Below are 14,362 nucleotides of genomic sequence, written 5' to 3' on the forward strand. Positions count from 1 at the left end.
TTCTGAACAGTGAGGAGAAAACAGAGTAGAGCGGTCTTAAATGAACAAGTGTTTTGAAGTGCTTTTAAGTGCACCTGAGTGCAGTGAATGCTTCGAGGCCAGTTCAGTTCTGATGTGGAAGTGGGAGACATTATCAGGATCATGCTGGGTGGCTTTGAAGTGAGTTACTTACCTGCATCTGGATGATTATATGCCACTACCTGATGCTAACATGATCTAGTGAGGTGATATCTTCCAGCTGAAAAATTGGTATGACTTGCACTTTATTTCAGATACATGTGTGTTGCAGAGCTCTGCTATCCTTCTCGCTTTATTTTGGATTGCAATCTCTCACTGACTCTGGTACTAAACAAAATGTGTGTTAAGGGCTGCAGAGGACTGATTTGATCTCTGTCTTATGGTGTGCAGCCATGCCTCATTGTGTTCAAGATTTTTTCATCTCTTTGAAGCTTACCAAGGTCATATTGAGCTACTTCTTAGACAGCAGAATGTTACCATCCCAAATGCAGAGGTGCTGGTGTTCCCATATGTTGTTCGGCTAGCTTGTGAATTGCTTGCTTTCTTGCTTGATTGATTGATTTTGGTCCCTTCATTCAGTGGGAAGGTCAGCTTTATCTTTTCCTGTGTGGGTTTTTTTTGTTGTTTTGTTGGGGGTTTTTTTGTATGATGGGTTTATGACTATGTCACTGGGACTCCTTGTTTGGATTTGACTCCTTTTAGATGATGAGCATGAAGAAATTAGAGAGATAGTTTTGCTGTGGCTGGAAGACTTTGAAAAAACAAAAATATATTTAAAACAGTGCAAACCTTGTGACAAGTAGTATGTTAAAAAGCCCTTGAAAATAGGCAGTGTAGTTTGACTAGATAACAGAATACATGAATACATGTTAAAATACCTGGGTACAGATAACTGCTATTGTTAATACTCTGGTTACATAGCTGTGATGAAAAATATTTTAGAAAGTGTACGGTGCTATAAATATACAGATCTGCTACAAAAGAGAAATCAAGCATGGGTGCAGCAAAGTATTTATCAATATTATCTGCTTTTATTTGCTTCAGATTGGTCATAGATCATCTTTGTCATTTCCTCTTAAAACCTTTTTTCTTTGTGGCAATGAAGAGAAGCTACGTGAAAAGATGTAATATATAGTAGAAATGTTCAACTCAAGATAGTGGAAAAGAAACAAAGTCAGGATTTGGGGGCCTGTGAACTCAAAAACCTGCTTGTTTTTTCCATCTGCTTCAGCTCGTCTAAAGGCAGGTGCCACAGTCACCTCCCAGTCTTGTCACAGAGGCTGTCCCCTGGTCTCACTGCTGTGACAGCAGGGAGCACAAGCCTTCCTCCTCTGCTTCTTGTGCAGTCATGCTTACAGTGTATCATCTACATTGCTGGTGGCTTTACCTGCAGCAGAGATGAGACACAATTAGTTACAAACTGCTTGAGTCCTCAAGAACTGCTCAGGCATTTGCTCTGAGCCTTTTAGTACCCAAAAGGAATGACAAATCCTCAGCTAATTCTGATTGATGTTGCTATTACAGGACATAAATGCTTCAATGACAAACAGCTCAGTGACAAGCAAGCCACCTGTAACACTGCGGCTTGTCGTGCCAGCAAGTCAGTGCGGATCCCTTATAGGAAAAGGAGGCTCCAAAATCAAAGAAATCAGGGAGGTAAGTCTCGGGATGTCTGCCAGGGTTTCTGACTAGCTCAGTGTCATTCCATTGCACTTTGCCAATGGAGATTTTTTACTCAGAGGGCGGTGAGGCACTGCACAGCTGCCCAGAGAATCTGCGGTGCCCCATCCCTGGAGGCACTCAAGGCCAGGTTGGATGGAGTCCTGGGCAGCCTGAGCTGATGGGGCAGCCCTGCCTTTGGCGTGGGGTTGGGACTGGGTCGGCTTTGAGGGCCCTTTCAACCTAAACCATTCAGTGATTCTGTGAAAATTATTTTACTAAAATTATGTGTACAGCATTTACTATGACTCGTTACTTCATGGCAGTTGTGGAAGGAGGAGGTGGTCATAAATGACAGCCAGGGCGTTATCCTGTTGACTGTCAAACGTGCTGAGTGAAAAGCCTCAGAAAGCCTTGCTCTATGGCAAGCCAGTGACCAACACCACAGTGCCCTTGTATCTTCTTGGACACAGAGACAGTATATGAAATAAAAAAACAGCTTTACAATGCATTCATTGCAACACTACTACAGCAGCTCAAACACAACTTGGATGAGGAAAATAAACAACTGACAAAACAGTCAAGCACATTTCAGCAAATCAACAACCTAGCAAATAAAAATGTCCTTTCAGATTTCTTTTTCAGCATCGTCCCCCAGCCAGCAACACTGAGGAGGCCAAGCCGGAGTGTTGTGGACATTTCGAGGCCAGTTCCAACCTTTGCAGTCAGGGAAAGGCCCGGGTTATGCTGGGGAGGCCAGTCATGAGATCAAACTCTTGAACTACCTTTTTTTTTTTAAATTGATTTGTTTTTCTGTTTCTCCCTAATCTCACTGTTCCATGAGTGACCTGACCTCATCTATTCCCATCTCATATTGATTTATTTTTAATTCAGACTTTATCTAAAGGCATTCATTCAATTCAGTGTGCTAGCAGTCACATTTTTCTCTAATCAGAAAATGCAAAAATGATCACACGGTGTCAGCTTGAATTGTTCCTACTGTGACTACAGCAACTTAGCACATGTCAAGCTGAGGATCTGATGTTTTTAATCAGTAAAACAACAAAAGTAGGTACATGCTAAATTTATATAAAAAGAATCTGAATAAACATTTCTGAAAATGGCTTTTTACTCTGGAGAAAATGATGGTGCTCCTTCTACGTTTGTATTCATTCTAACAGAACAGAGTGTTGAATAGCAAGATGAAGTGCTGACTGTTTTTTTATTTGACTTTGTCACCAAGTTTTACCAGGGAAACTTCCCTTTTTATCTAAAAACGTATCTTCAAGAACAGTATGTTTCATTGAACTTCCAAGTTTCATTTCAAACATGGAAGAAAAAAAAACGGACATTTTGGTAAGAGAAGATTTGATCAGATGTTGTAGAGGACTGGAAAATGTTTTGATCAAAATTAAATGTCTAAAATTTGCTTTGAAATGTTGCATTACCATGGAAGAGTAAGTGACCATAGAGGACCGTCCAAGGTCTTGTCCTCTTGACTTTCAGATACTTCCAGATTCTTTCATTTGGATTCAAATTTTATTGTTCTGGGAGTTTTTCAGTGAAGTCCTTTTTGCAGGCACAGCTTCACCTGTCAAGATTTGGCCTCTGCTGGAAGGTTTTTTCCTCTCCTCACATGTACTGAAGTGCAGACAGTACACACTGCTTCCATCAGCAGGCAGAGCAGCCAAAGGCTGTTGCAGATTTTGCAGCCACACAAACAACATGTTGTTTCTCCTTGTGCATTTTGCTTTATAATGGGAGCACATGAAAACATGCGTATATTGTCTGCTGTAAACTCATGGAGGAATAATTCAGAGTTCTGCCATTTGAAGTAGTCTTTTTATTTACCAAGACCTGCAAATAATTTTATTTATTTTCTTGGTATTTTGTTACCTTTTTTTCATTAAAGAGTCAGGGAGCTGTGCCACTCATTAGTACTTATTTTCAAACATGCTTTTGGGATGTGAGAGACAGTGTCACTTGATGTGCACTTGATTTTCTGTGCAAATATTAGACATATAGGAAACACTGGTCTCTTTATTCAGAGCTGTCTGGCAATAGGGCTCTGGCTAGTTTCTCATTTGTGTTAAAATAGTACTGGGCAGAAGCACCAAGTGTGGTCTGTTAAACACTTAGCTGCTGGTTTTATAGCTGTCACCTCTTTGTCTTTTGTTTTAAGTGGAAATCTCATCCATAACGTTGGGTGAGTCTTGTAGGACACAGGTTCTTACAAGTGAAATTGGTCTGTGTACAGTGATTATTCTGGTGAGAACAGTTTCGGAAGCAGTTAGCTAGCTCTCTAGTGCAAGGAAGTAAAAGCATATTGTGTGGTCAAAGGAGTCTTTGGATAAGGCTAATGTAGCATGGATGCACACTTCACATTTGCATAGTCAGAAGGGTATTGGGAAGACCTTATTTATTTTTTCATTGCTGACATATGACCAAAGTAAAAGAATAAACAAAACTAGCATTGGAAGCAAATACATAAATGACTGCAGTACTTTGCAGAGTATTTTATGCTAGTCATACAGATACCCAGAACTGTATGTTAAACAATAACCACTATAAAACAGCAACAACAAAAAAAATTGCATCTACCTCAAGATATGGTATAATTTCATCATCACACAACACACTGAGTAGCAATTGCATGAGGGGTGGATGCATTTTTGTGTAGGTAGGGCTGCTGCCCAAGGAATGCATGCATTTGCAAGACAAGGCTGTAAGAAAAAGAAAGAAAAGCATGGCAGATTGATGAAATTATGGTGAAATTTCAAAGCCTGTTACAGAAAAAGGAATTGATATCTGTCTTTATATAGCAGTAGCGAGTAATTTAATCAGTCTCTGGAAAGAAGAATAACATGTGTTGTGTGTGACCACCAGGAAAATAAAATAACTTCTTGCTGGCTGACACAAACTCAATGATAATTAAAAACTAACTAAATATATACATATATATATAGCATTTCAATAACAACCAGGAAAACATCTTGTTTGTAATATGTGGAAGTGCAAAATTTCAATATGAAATGCATGTGGGGTTTTTTCTGTTGATTGAAAGTCTTTCATGATTTTTGTGAAATAATGCCAAGGATTATTTTGGCCTCTTCCCCTCTCCTCTCCTCTCCTCTCCTCTCCTCTCCTCTCCTCTCCTCTCCTCTCCTCTCCTCTCCTCTCCTCTCCTCTCCTCTCCTCTCCTCTCCTCTCCTCTCCTCTCCTCTCCTCTCCTCTCCTCTCCTCTCCTCTCCTCTCCTCTCCTCTCCTCTCCTCCTTTCTTCTCTTTTAATCAGCACTGTAATTATCTGTTTTTGAGGTGGTTAACAGATTTGTCCTGAAATTCAGGTGACAGTTTACATCTTTACCAGCTACTGAGCATTAGTCTTTCTATTATTGGAATTTTTGTAAATTGGTTTGAACAGGCAAATCTGAGCTCTTCTAGACCCCAACTGCTGTGTTGGTGTGTGTGTATATCCACGTTTTCCCGTGTATTTAGCACGAAGAGGTGCATGCCCTCCACCATATCCATCCCTAGCCATGAAAGCTGGCATTGCCTTCCTGATAGTGATACTCTCTTTGGTTTGCTTCTGCTCAAGTCCACAGGAGCCCAGGTGCAAGTAGCAGGGGATATGCTGCCAAACTCAACAGAGCGTGCAGTGACTATATCAGGCACTCCCGATGCCATCATCCAGTGTGTGAAACAGATATGCGTGGTCATGCTGGAGGTAAGTGATCATTTGGGTTCTTGCCTCTCATATGGGAGGTGTTCAAACATAATGTTGATTTTCAACTACCCGGGGATTCCCTGAGGTGCTGTCCATCCATCCCCAGTCAGGGATTTCAGGGGGACCCTGACAGAGCCTCGAATACTTGACTGGTGTCTGGGAACCTCTCGGAGCAGGCTTAGCAACCTACGGCCAGGGCGGTCATGGCACTGTCAAGCAGCAAAGCATGCTGCTGCACAGAGCTGCAGCCCATCTTTTGAGAAAAGCATTTTATTCTGATGCAGAGCAGGACAAAAACACGTAGGTCTTATTTAAAGTAGAAGCAATTCTAGCTCATGTGATTCCAGGACTCTTTCCTTCCTTGGGGTCAGATCACTGCATAAGGCTATTAAGTTTCTTTGCAATGGCATTTTTTTAGCTTTGAAGTTAAATGATACAAAATTAATTTCTACATAAATTTGAGTTGTTTAATCCTGTATTGAACATGTATATATTTTCATGCAAGTACACAACTGATTTAAATTAAAGTTTGAAAAAAACATCAGCATATCAAAATGAAAAAACTTGACATGGCATCCACAGCTTTTGACGTGGAACGTACAGCTTCTCCATTTTTATCACATTTTTTTGCTGGAATATTTTCTCTGTTTGGGATTTTGGGTTTTATGGACTTTTTTATTTTACGTGTAGTCAGGAGCTGTCTCGTGATCTCTGACATCCTATTTATTTTATATTCCTTAAAGATTGGAGAAGCAGTGAGACAGCATTGTGGCTACAGGCTACAGGCATAAGAATGCACTGTCTCTAAATAACACCCAGCCTTGTGCAAAAAAAAAAAAAAAAAAAAAAGGCATAAAACTGAAGAAACGCTCAATATTTTACTTGGAAAAAAAGTGACTCTTGCTTCAGTTTTTGCTGGACTACTGGGAGGAAAGAATTTATGTATAAAAATAATATAGAAGATAATATTCAAAAACTAATGGTAGTTCATTAGACGTGGAGTACATTGTAGTAATTATTATCAGCTTTGAGCATGGTGTGTAGTCCTGTATGCAAGTGGCATTCACAGAATAAATAGATACATTTAATTTAGAAAATAAACCACTCTCATTGAAGTGAAATAGCTAAGTACTTGGTATTAATTAATGGAAGTGTTTTGGTTGTTACCTTTCTTAGTTGTAGTTAAAGCACTGAAACCAGGGCACAATTCTGCTGGGTAGCTGGAAGGCTGTTCTGCAGGCAGACGCTCCCACTTTGTGTATGGGGAGAATGTTAACCTTGGTCAGGTATTTCCCTTCATATACTTGCCTTGGGCTACAGGGAATATGTTCCCTTTCTGTACATGATGAAGGCTGTAGCTGGGAGGGATTTTCTCCACCCTTCTTGCTCAGCTGAACAAGAGGAAGGATCAAGCCAGTCGCTTGTCGTTTTGCAGCCGACTTAACTGAATCCGTAAAACAAGAAATCTTGACGTGCAGCAGCATAGGGAATAAGCAGGGTGTGCTCGGACTGGCCTCTTCAAAAACATTGACACAGTTTGATACTGTTTCCTGAAATGCCTTAAAGCGCTTAATGAAGCTTTATAGCTTCACCAGCTAAGAGTGGTAGTGAAGCCTTAAGTGCCGGCTGTCAGTTGGACAGCTGAGGCCTTGGCTTTCCTACCTAGGGCTCAGACACCAGACTTCTGATTCTAGGACTCTTGGTAAGGAGGGCAGGGCGGGTTGGGGCCAGGTCAGTGCACTCCTAGTGCCTAGGGTGGCCAAGATAAAGAGTGGTTTTATGCGCGTTCTGCTTCATTCTGCATTTTGATCGCTTTGTGTTTTTGTCTGCAGTCCCCACCCAAAGGTGCCACCATCCCCTACCGTCCCAAACCTGCCTCTGCACCTATCATTTTTGCAGGTGGCCAGGTAAGAGCAGACACCATTTTGGCTTCAGCTGGAAACCACACCGTCTTGGCCCAACCTCAGCCAGCGCCTGTTAGTTTTCAACTTTTACTCATTTTTTTGCCTGGTATAGTATTGGTGTGCTCTGTCTACTCTGTGTGCCTGCAGCTTGCAAGGAAGGAGAACACTGCATTGCAAACTTAAGGGGGGAAAACAATGAGAAGACATTGAGTGGGGAGCATTTGATACACAGTGTGTTTCCTGCTTCTGTATAAGCCTGGGAAGTGGGTATTCTGCAGATGACTTCAGTAACACCTATAACTTCCTTTGCCCTATAGTTCCTTAGCAATGGAGTTTTGAGGCTACACAAACTGTGTAAATGAAGGTGCAGACCTTCCCAGCCATTAAGTCTCATTTGTAATGGAAGCAGAGTTTTCCTTATCTTTTTTATATAGTGAAATTTTGACTATTTCCCCTTCATCTTATGCTATATCAGTCAGGGTTCTTATCTGCTTTTAAAAACCCATGTGCAGTGTAACCCTTCCTTGTTTTGTGATAATGTCCTGAAGTGAGTTTGCAGCAAGCAGCTGAGATGTGACAGGAGTTTACTCTACCACCATGAACTGCAAGGGGAATGCACTTTTAGTAAATGAACCAACAACAAATGCAGCTGATACCAAGCCTAAAAATACCACAGGAGGCTCACAAGGGGATCTGTAACCAGCAAGCTATGAAGAGTGGAAAGGTGGTCCAGGATGCTGCAAGCCCTGCCCAAATCCTGGTCTTCTAAATCTAGGCTAGAGGAAGGCCACACTTCCCTTCTTAGGATTCATGTGTGTGAAGCCTCTGTGGCAGAAGGCATCCCATCCTAGTCTATTCTTTCACCCAGGACGAGAGCAAAGCCCCTTTTTAGTGTTTATCCAGTGGGAAGAGCCACTCACATGCATGATGGGACATCTGCGGGCCTAGAGACCATGTCTTATGCAGGGAATACAACAGGGAATCTCAACAGGGAATACAGAAATCATTTGAGGAGCCAGACACCAAGTTCTTGGTAGGGCAAGTGGCATAAGGTGCTGCTGGTACAGAATCCTGCCTCTCCCTAATCTGCCAGTGTGCCAGCAAGCACCTAAACATACCAAGGATATAGCAACAAGCCATTTGCTCCTAAAGACCTTTGCAATAAACTCTGTTTTTTATTTCAGAGTTTTACTTTCTAGTCTGTAATGAGATATTGTGGCATATACCCAGATTTTTATAATCTGGATATAGTAGCTTTAAGTTCTTGGGTGTCCAAGTTTGCCAAGTTTACCCCTCTAGGTTTTCTTCAAAATAAGAAATTGGCTCCTGTAGTGACCAACGTTGAGTTGGAATTAAAAATAAATTGCCAAAAGTTGGTCTGAAAGTTCAGAATAATTTATTCTCGAAGTATATTAAGTTTATACTGCAGTGCTTTCCTTTAAGAAATGCATGTGTACATAATGCAGTAGCCCTTGTTACCAGTGCTGTAATTGCCAATTGTAATTGCTTCGAAGATTGTATGTGATTACTCAAAAACATTGAAACTGTTTTCTAGGGTGCCCAAAACAGTTCATATAAATAACTGAAAGTGTTCTATTTGAAGGCCTGGTAGTTCTTGCCATCTTCAGTTTTACCAGTTAAAAAGGTGTTGTTACTTTTTTGATGCAACCTTATTGATGTGAGAAAGAGTGTCTGAGACAGATGTGTTGTGTGTGCTTTGAATGTGGTCTTTGACTAACCAAACTTTTATATAAAATGGCTTGAGGTATGTTTGAGAGTCACTGTGGAAAGATGCTTTAATGGGTTTCCTGAGTGGAAATTAACATCGAAAATAAAATTTCATTTAGAGTGTTAAGTCCACCCAGCCCTTTGACTACAATATCAAAAGTTATTTTTCCATTCTAAGTAACATTGTGACTATCTTTAAAGGTTTCAGATTTTTTTAATGCTTGCTTATCAAACAGCACTAGAAAAAATTAATTTCTGTTCTTACTAAACAAGTTGGGGTTTTATTCTTGTAAGTATGGCTTTAATTTTCTTGTGCTTCTTCGATATTGCACTGCCTGACAGAAAGGAAGCTGAACTGTACTATTCTGCTCTGCCATTTACCAACATCTAGCCTAAGCAATAGTTTAAAAAAAAATTTGCACTTTTGCCTGACGGAAGCAAATAGAAGATTTCTGCCCCTTGTGCTGCATTGCTATTTAGACTGGTACTCAACAGTGACAGCTTTGCTTTATGTCTCTTAAATTGAGGAAGATATGTAGACAAGGTAATTCTTGCTCTTACCATAGTCAGTACATCAGTTGGAAAGTTGTCTAAGCTTTGCTAGAAGCAGACCTGTAGCTCCTGCCCTTGCTAAGCATTACCATACAGGTGCCTCAATAGCCACTACTGGGCTTGTATTTCTCATGCCCATACCACTGCTGTGGTAAGGGCAGTTAATAAACAGAGCTTTGAGTGTTACCTACTCCTGTTACTTCCATAGTTTTGTTTGTGTCTTCATGTGTATGTGTGGAATTATGAGCAAGAAGAGCAATGAGGAAGAGGGTGCTTTTGGGTTTGTTGGCAAGTTTTATCGCAGTAGTTCACTGCTGGCTTGGAGACCACATCTTGGGAAGCACCCCTGTGAAAAGATGATGTCCCCTCAGCTGGATTTGAAGGAAACCCAAGATCAAATTGGATACTTCTGGTCCACCAGAGAGAGCAAAGAGACCAAAGTGTGTTTTTCAAACCCACTGTTTGCTCATAGGCCTAGGTCCCTGCCCAGTGCCATATTCATTGAATATCTGAAAGGCCGCTCATGTGCTTGGCTACACTCAAAGCCTTCCACTCAGCAGAGCAGTCTTAACATTTTCTTAAGGTTGTCCTCATTTGGTAAAACACTTAAACACACACTTTGCTTGCATAAGACCCACTGATGACAGTTAGAGTCTGTTTTCGTAGATGGGGACCTTTTCATTTATAAACCATTTCTAATGGCCATCCCCATAGATCCATGCATGTATGTATGCAAGTGAACATGCCGTTGAGCCCAGTAGTTCAGTTCTGGCTGAAAACTGCTCATGTGCATAATATTTGCCAGATTTCAGCCTTGTTTTATAACTAATTTCAAAATTAAATGAAATGTTTTTTCTCCAGAAGGGAAATTTTGCTGCAGAAATGTGCATTAAGCAGTTGGAGCATAAAGGGTTTTAATATCTGAACATCATTAAATGAATTGTTTTATCATTTGCAGAGGATTCATTGCTTTCTGAGAGGCCTTTTGTCAAATTAGCATTTTGCAAACTAAGCCAATCAGCTCTGTTCCTGTTTATAATTCTCCCACTACAAATATTTATACATTATAATTTGTCCTTTTGCCTCTCTGCCCGTCTGAGCATAAGCACATTAAAATTTTTTTGACATGCCTTTCCTTTCAGAAAAGCTCTACAGAATAAAATAGAAAATTATAATCTCTTCATAACTGTTTCTGTGTAGGCCATTGCACAAGGCTGAGTAGAGCCAGCAGGGGAGATGAGGGGCTGTGTCGTGTGCCATGCAGGATCACATCTGCTGGCACTGTGTTGGTGGGCCAAGCAAGCCACCTCCTGCACCAGGGTGGCAAGAGAGTAGGCTGTAGATCTTGGCATCACCCCGTACATCCTGTGAAAAACTTTTTGCACCATGCAGGCATTATCAAGCAGCACGAGAAAATTAAGCTTTACTCGGTGTGGAGGGTGATGTGGGTTGCATTCACATGGGGGCCAGCTGGAAGCTGCCCTGTGCTTGTCCCACCCAGCTGACCTGTGTCTTCCCTGTGCTTCTCGTTTCCAGGCGTTTACAATTCAGGGGCAGTATGCCATCCCTCATCCAGACGTGAGTCCAGCACATGTAAATTACTCCCTTTTTCTTCCTCATCTTTTTGTTTGTTCCGGGCAATATTTACTTTCTACTGCTAGCAATGGAGTTAACATGGACTGAGGACACATGTCCCGAATGACATACGTTATAGCCATACATTGTAGTTCAGTTGCATCTCTTATCTTGTGTAATAATTACTAGAAAGTACAATGGCCCGGGAACAAATTACAGTTATCTCAATCTTCTTTGCATGTGATAAATCTGAACTCTTTTAATATGTAATTCTACAGTAATTAGTTAATATTAACAATAGCTGCTACGTGTAATAACAGTAGAGATGTCATTTATAACCAATTTGGAGTTTTTGTTGTTTTGTTTTGTTTTATTTTTTCTCTACAGTAGATCAGAATGAATGATTAAACTTTTTTTTAAATATAATTTTAATTAATCCAATTTTAGAACATGTAAGATGGTTTCTCTGCTCTGAAATAATTCCATTTGATTGGTTAGTTCTAATTTCCCATCCTGCCCTGCAGTTGACCAAGCTTCACCAGTTGGCTATGCAGCATCCCCCCTTTACTCCCCTTGGGCAGACCACCCCTGGTTTCCCTGGTACGTACCCATGACCTCCTGGGGATGTCCTTCTTCTTAACAGCTTTGTTTCCCGTGGTCATTACATCATTTTAATAATAAATGTGGTCAATGACCAATGATCCTTCTGTTCTGACACATTAATCTTTGTTCTTCCCTCCCTTCCCTCTATTACAGTTCCTTTCATCACTACTAAGATATGCTTTGTTTGTTACGTTTATTTAATCAAACCGACTCCGTTTGTGCCATTGGCTCAAAATCCTGAGTTATTTCAGTCCTTATAAAGTTATTGCGGACCGTAGAGTATCTACCAGTTGACACTGAGTGAAGCACTTGGATGTATGTCCTGCCAAATATCCAGTTTGTTAGCATCTTTTGTAAACCAAAAAATACAAGAAAACAGCATGTAATGGCAGTACAGAAATTTAAAGAAATTATTGCATGCTGAAACTGGAGCTCCTCATAGAGCCAGATGTCTTAAGACCATCACTTAATCGTCACTGCTGGGACAAGTGCCTCATGTCCTACTAGAGCAAATGACTGCTTACAAACTGCAGTGGAAATTCAGTTCACTTAAGAAATGTGAAATTCAGCTTGTGTTGATTAAAGTGCATGAGCTGATAACAAATTATTTACTCAAGAGAAAGAACTCATGTCAAGAGAGAAGTTGAGTCAATTAACCATACAATAAATTATTTTTACTATACTTCACTAGATTGGAGCTTGGCATCAAAAATTTCGCAGAATAAACTGGTACATGCTTGGTATGGCAAATAACATTTTATCACATACATCAAATTTTGTGAGCAACTTGACTGTGTTATAGCCAACATCAAATAAGTATATACAATTCTTAGTAGAATGTAAACTTAAGTAAACTGTAGATGAGTTGCTGTTTTGTAAATAGCTCCTTTTCCACAATTTCTAGTTGGAAATGAGTATTTTGGCATGTCTTCACAGATGATAATGAACAAATCAAGACAACCCCCCAAGGAAATAAATAAAAAAATAAATCAGAAGGGGAGAGAAATGACATCCAAAATACATTTTTGTTTTTTTATGGTGTATCTGATAAAATATCTGCAAGTAACACTGAATGGCTTTTCCCAGCTTTCTGTGTTCCTCATTCTTGTTATTAACATGCTGCTCCTTAATCTTTTCCTGGTTGTATTCATGAGATATATGTTCCTATAATGTTACCATGTGTTAGAGCAGTAATTCCATTTCTCCTTTTTCCTTTTGTCCACCCAATTTAAAAACAAATGTATGCAACTTACATTATTTGGTACTTTTCCCTTCAAAAATGACCCTTCCCAACATTCTTCAGCAACTAATCCCACATTAATTTCCAAATTCTTCTAGGTTAATTTCCTCATCATTATTTTGTTATTATTATTTTTAATTTTCATGACTATGTATTTGGTTCAAGTACTTTTTCTGTTTGAGTTCCACTATAATTTTCTGTATTCTACAACACTGGGTAGAGAGGTCAAATTTCAGTCATCCGTAAATTTCTGAATCAATGTATTTATGATGAGCTTCAGAAATGATTTGTAGGTGAAACCCTCCATTTTCTAAAGGATTTGTATGACTCTGTGGAATCATGTGACATTTGTTGTTTTGGTGGGTTAAAGGTTAATTAAAATAAGACTCTTTTAAAGCGAGTCCAACCCTCTTGAGTTTTGCATCTTCTTTCATTTCTGTTTCGCTAGCACTTCTCTACTTTTCTTTGCTCTTCTGTTTTTTTTGTTGGTATGTTTCCTCCTCTATAATATCGCTTGTTGGCTTGTTGTGTCTTATCCTTTTTGCAAGCAACCGGCATAATATTTTCTGTCTGTTCCCCACATAGGACTGGATGCCACTTCTCCAACCAGTTCCCATGAACTTACTATTCCCAATGATGTAAGTGGACCCATAGTCAGTACCGCTTTCTCTTCTTGCTCTCCTCTGCCACCGGGGGGATTTCTGTCATCTTGGGTGATTTGCAGACACTACTCCTCAGAAGCAACCAGGGGTTTGGTTTTGAAGGGAGGAGGGTGCCATGGATTACTGACATGCTGACAGCAGTAGTGAAGGTGTCCCTCCCATCTCATGTCACACCTCCAGTGCTGCTGGCTTAGTTGCACAGTGGCGTCCACGCCATGGTGTTTCACCCATTTCCTCAAAGCCTGGTTGTCTGCTGCTTTTAGTGAAAAACAGACATGGTCTGAGACACATACCATGTCATGCGTGACCCTATCAAGGGGGCTGGAGGGTGTTGGAAATTGTTCACTCCCCATCTGCTGTGGGTTGACTGGAGACCACCATACCACAATGGCGGAATGGAGCTGGTCTGCACCAGAAACCTTGCTTACCCCAGGTGGAGTATTTCCCCTGCAAAAAGTTATGTAAAGGTGCAAGCCAAGGTTATAGAGAGGTACAATACAAGCATTTAGCTGAGAACAGGGGCTCCAGCAACTCTACACTGGCTGTGACAGACAGATCCAGTCTCCTGGGCAGTACAGAGCTAATCCTCAAGCAGCTACTCTAACTGCTCAGCCGATGCTCTGTGCATCATGCAAATATGCCTTCAAGTTTTATTCTCTTTCATCAGCAAAGGGATTTTTTTTGAGTTTGCATTAC

The 14,362-nt window shown here is 40.5% G+C and overlaps 1 protein-coding gene across 13 annotated transcripts in view; it reads left to right on the plus strand.

The window, feature by feature from the left end:
• Positions 1-14,362, plus strand: part of LOC100547566 (poly(rC)-binding protein 3-like) — a 472,557-nt gene that overhangs the window by 442,967 nt on the left and 15,228 nt on the right. For 11 of the 13 annotated variants that reach the window (XM_085220561.1, XM_085220562.1, XM_085220559.1 and 8 more), the window contains 6 exons: positions 1,543-1,674; positions 5,274-5,402; positions 7,235-7,378; positions 11,123-11,179; positions 11,686-11,761; positions 13,590-13,642. In XM_085220561.1, the coding sequence (XP_085076687.1) occupies positions 1,543-1,674; positions 5,274-5,402; positions 7,235-7,378; positions 11,123-11,179; positions 11,686-11,761; positions 13,590-13,642 (591 nt within the window). The remainder of the gene's footprint in view (positions 1-1,542; positions 1,675-5,273; positions 5,403-7,234; positions 7,379-11,122; positions 11,180-11,685; positions 11,762-13,589; positions 13,643-14,362) is intronic. The other 2 variants (XM_003204879.5, XM_085220570.1) reach the window with 1 other exon arrangement.

Source organism: Meleagris gallopavo, chromosome 3 (genome assembly GCF_905368555.1).
Source record: "Meleagris gallopavo chromosome 3, MGAL_WU_HG_1.1, whole genome shotgun sequence".
NCBI classification, from domain to species: Eukaryota; Metazoa; Chordata; class Aves; order Galliformes; family Phasianidae; genus Meleagris; species Meleagris gallopavo.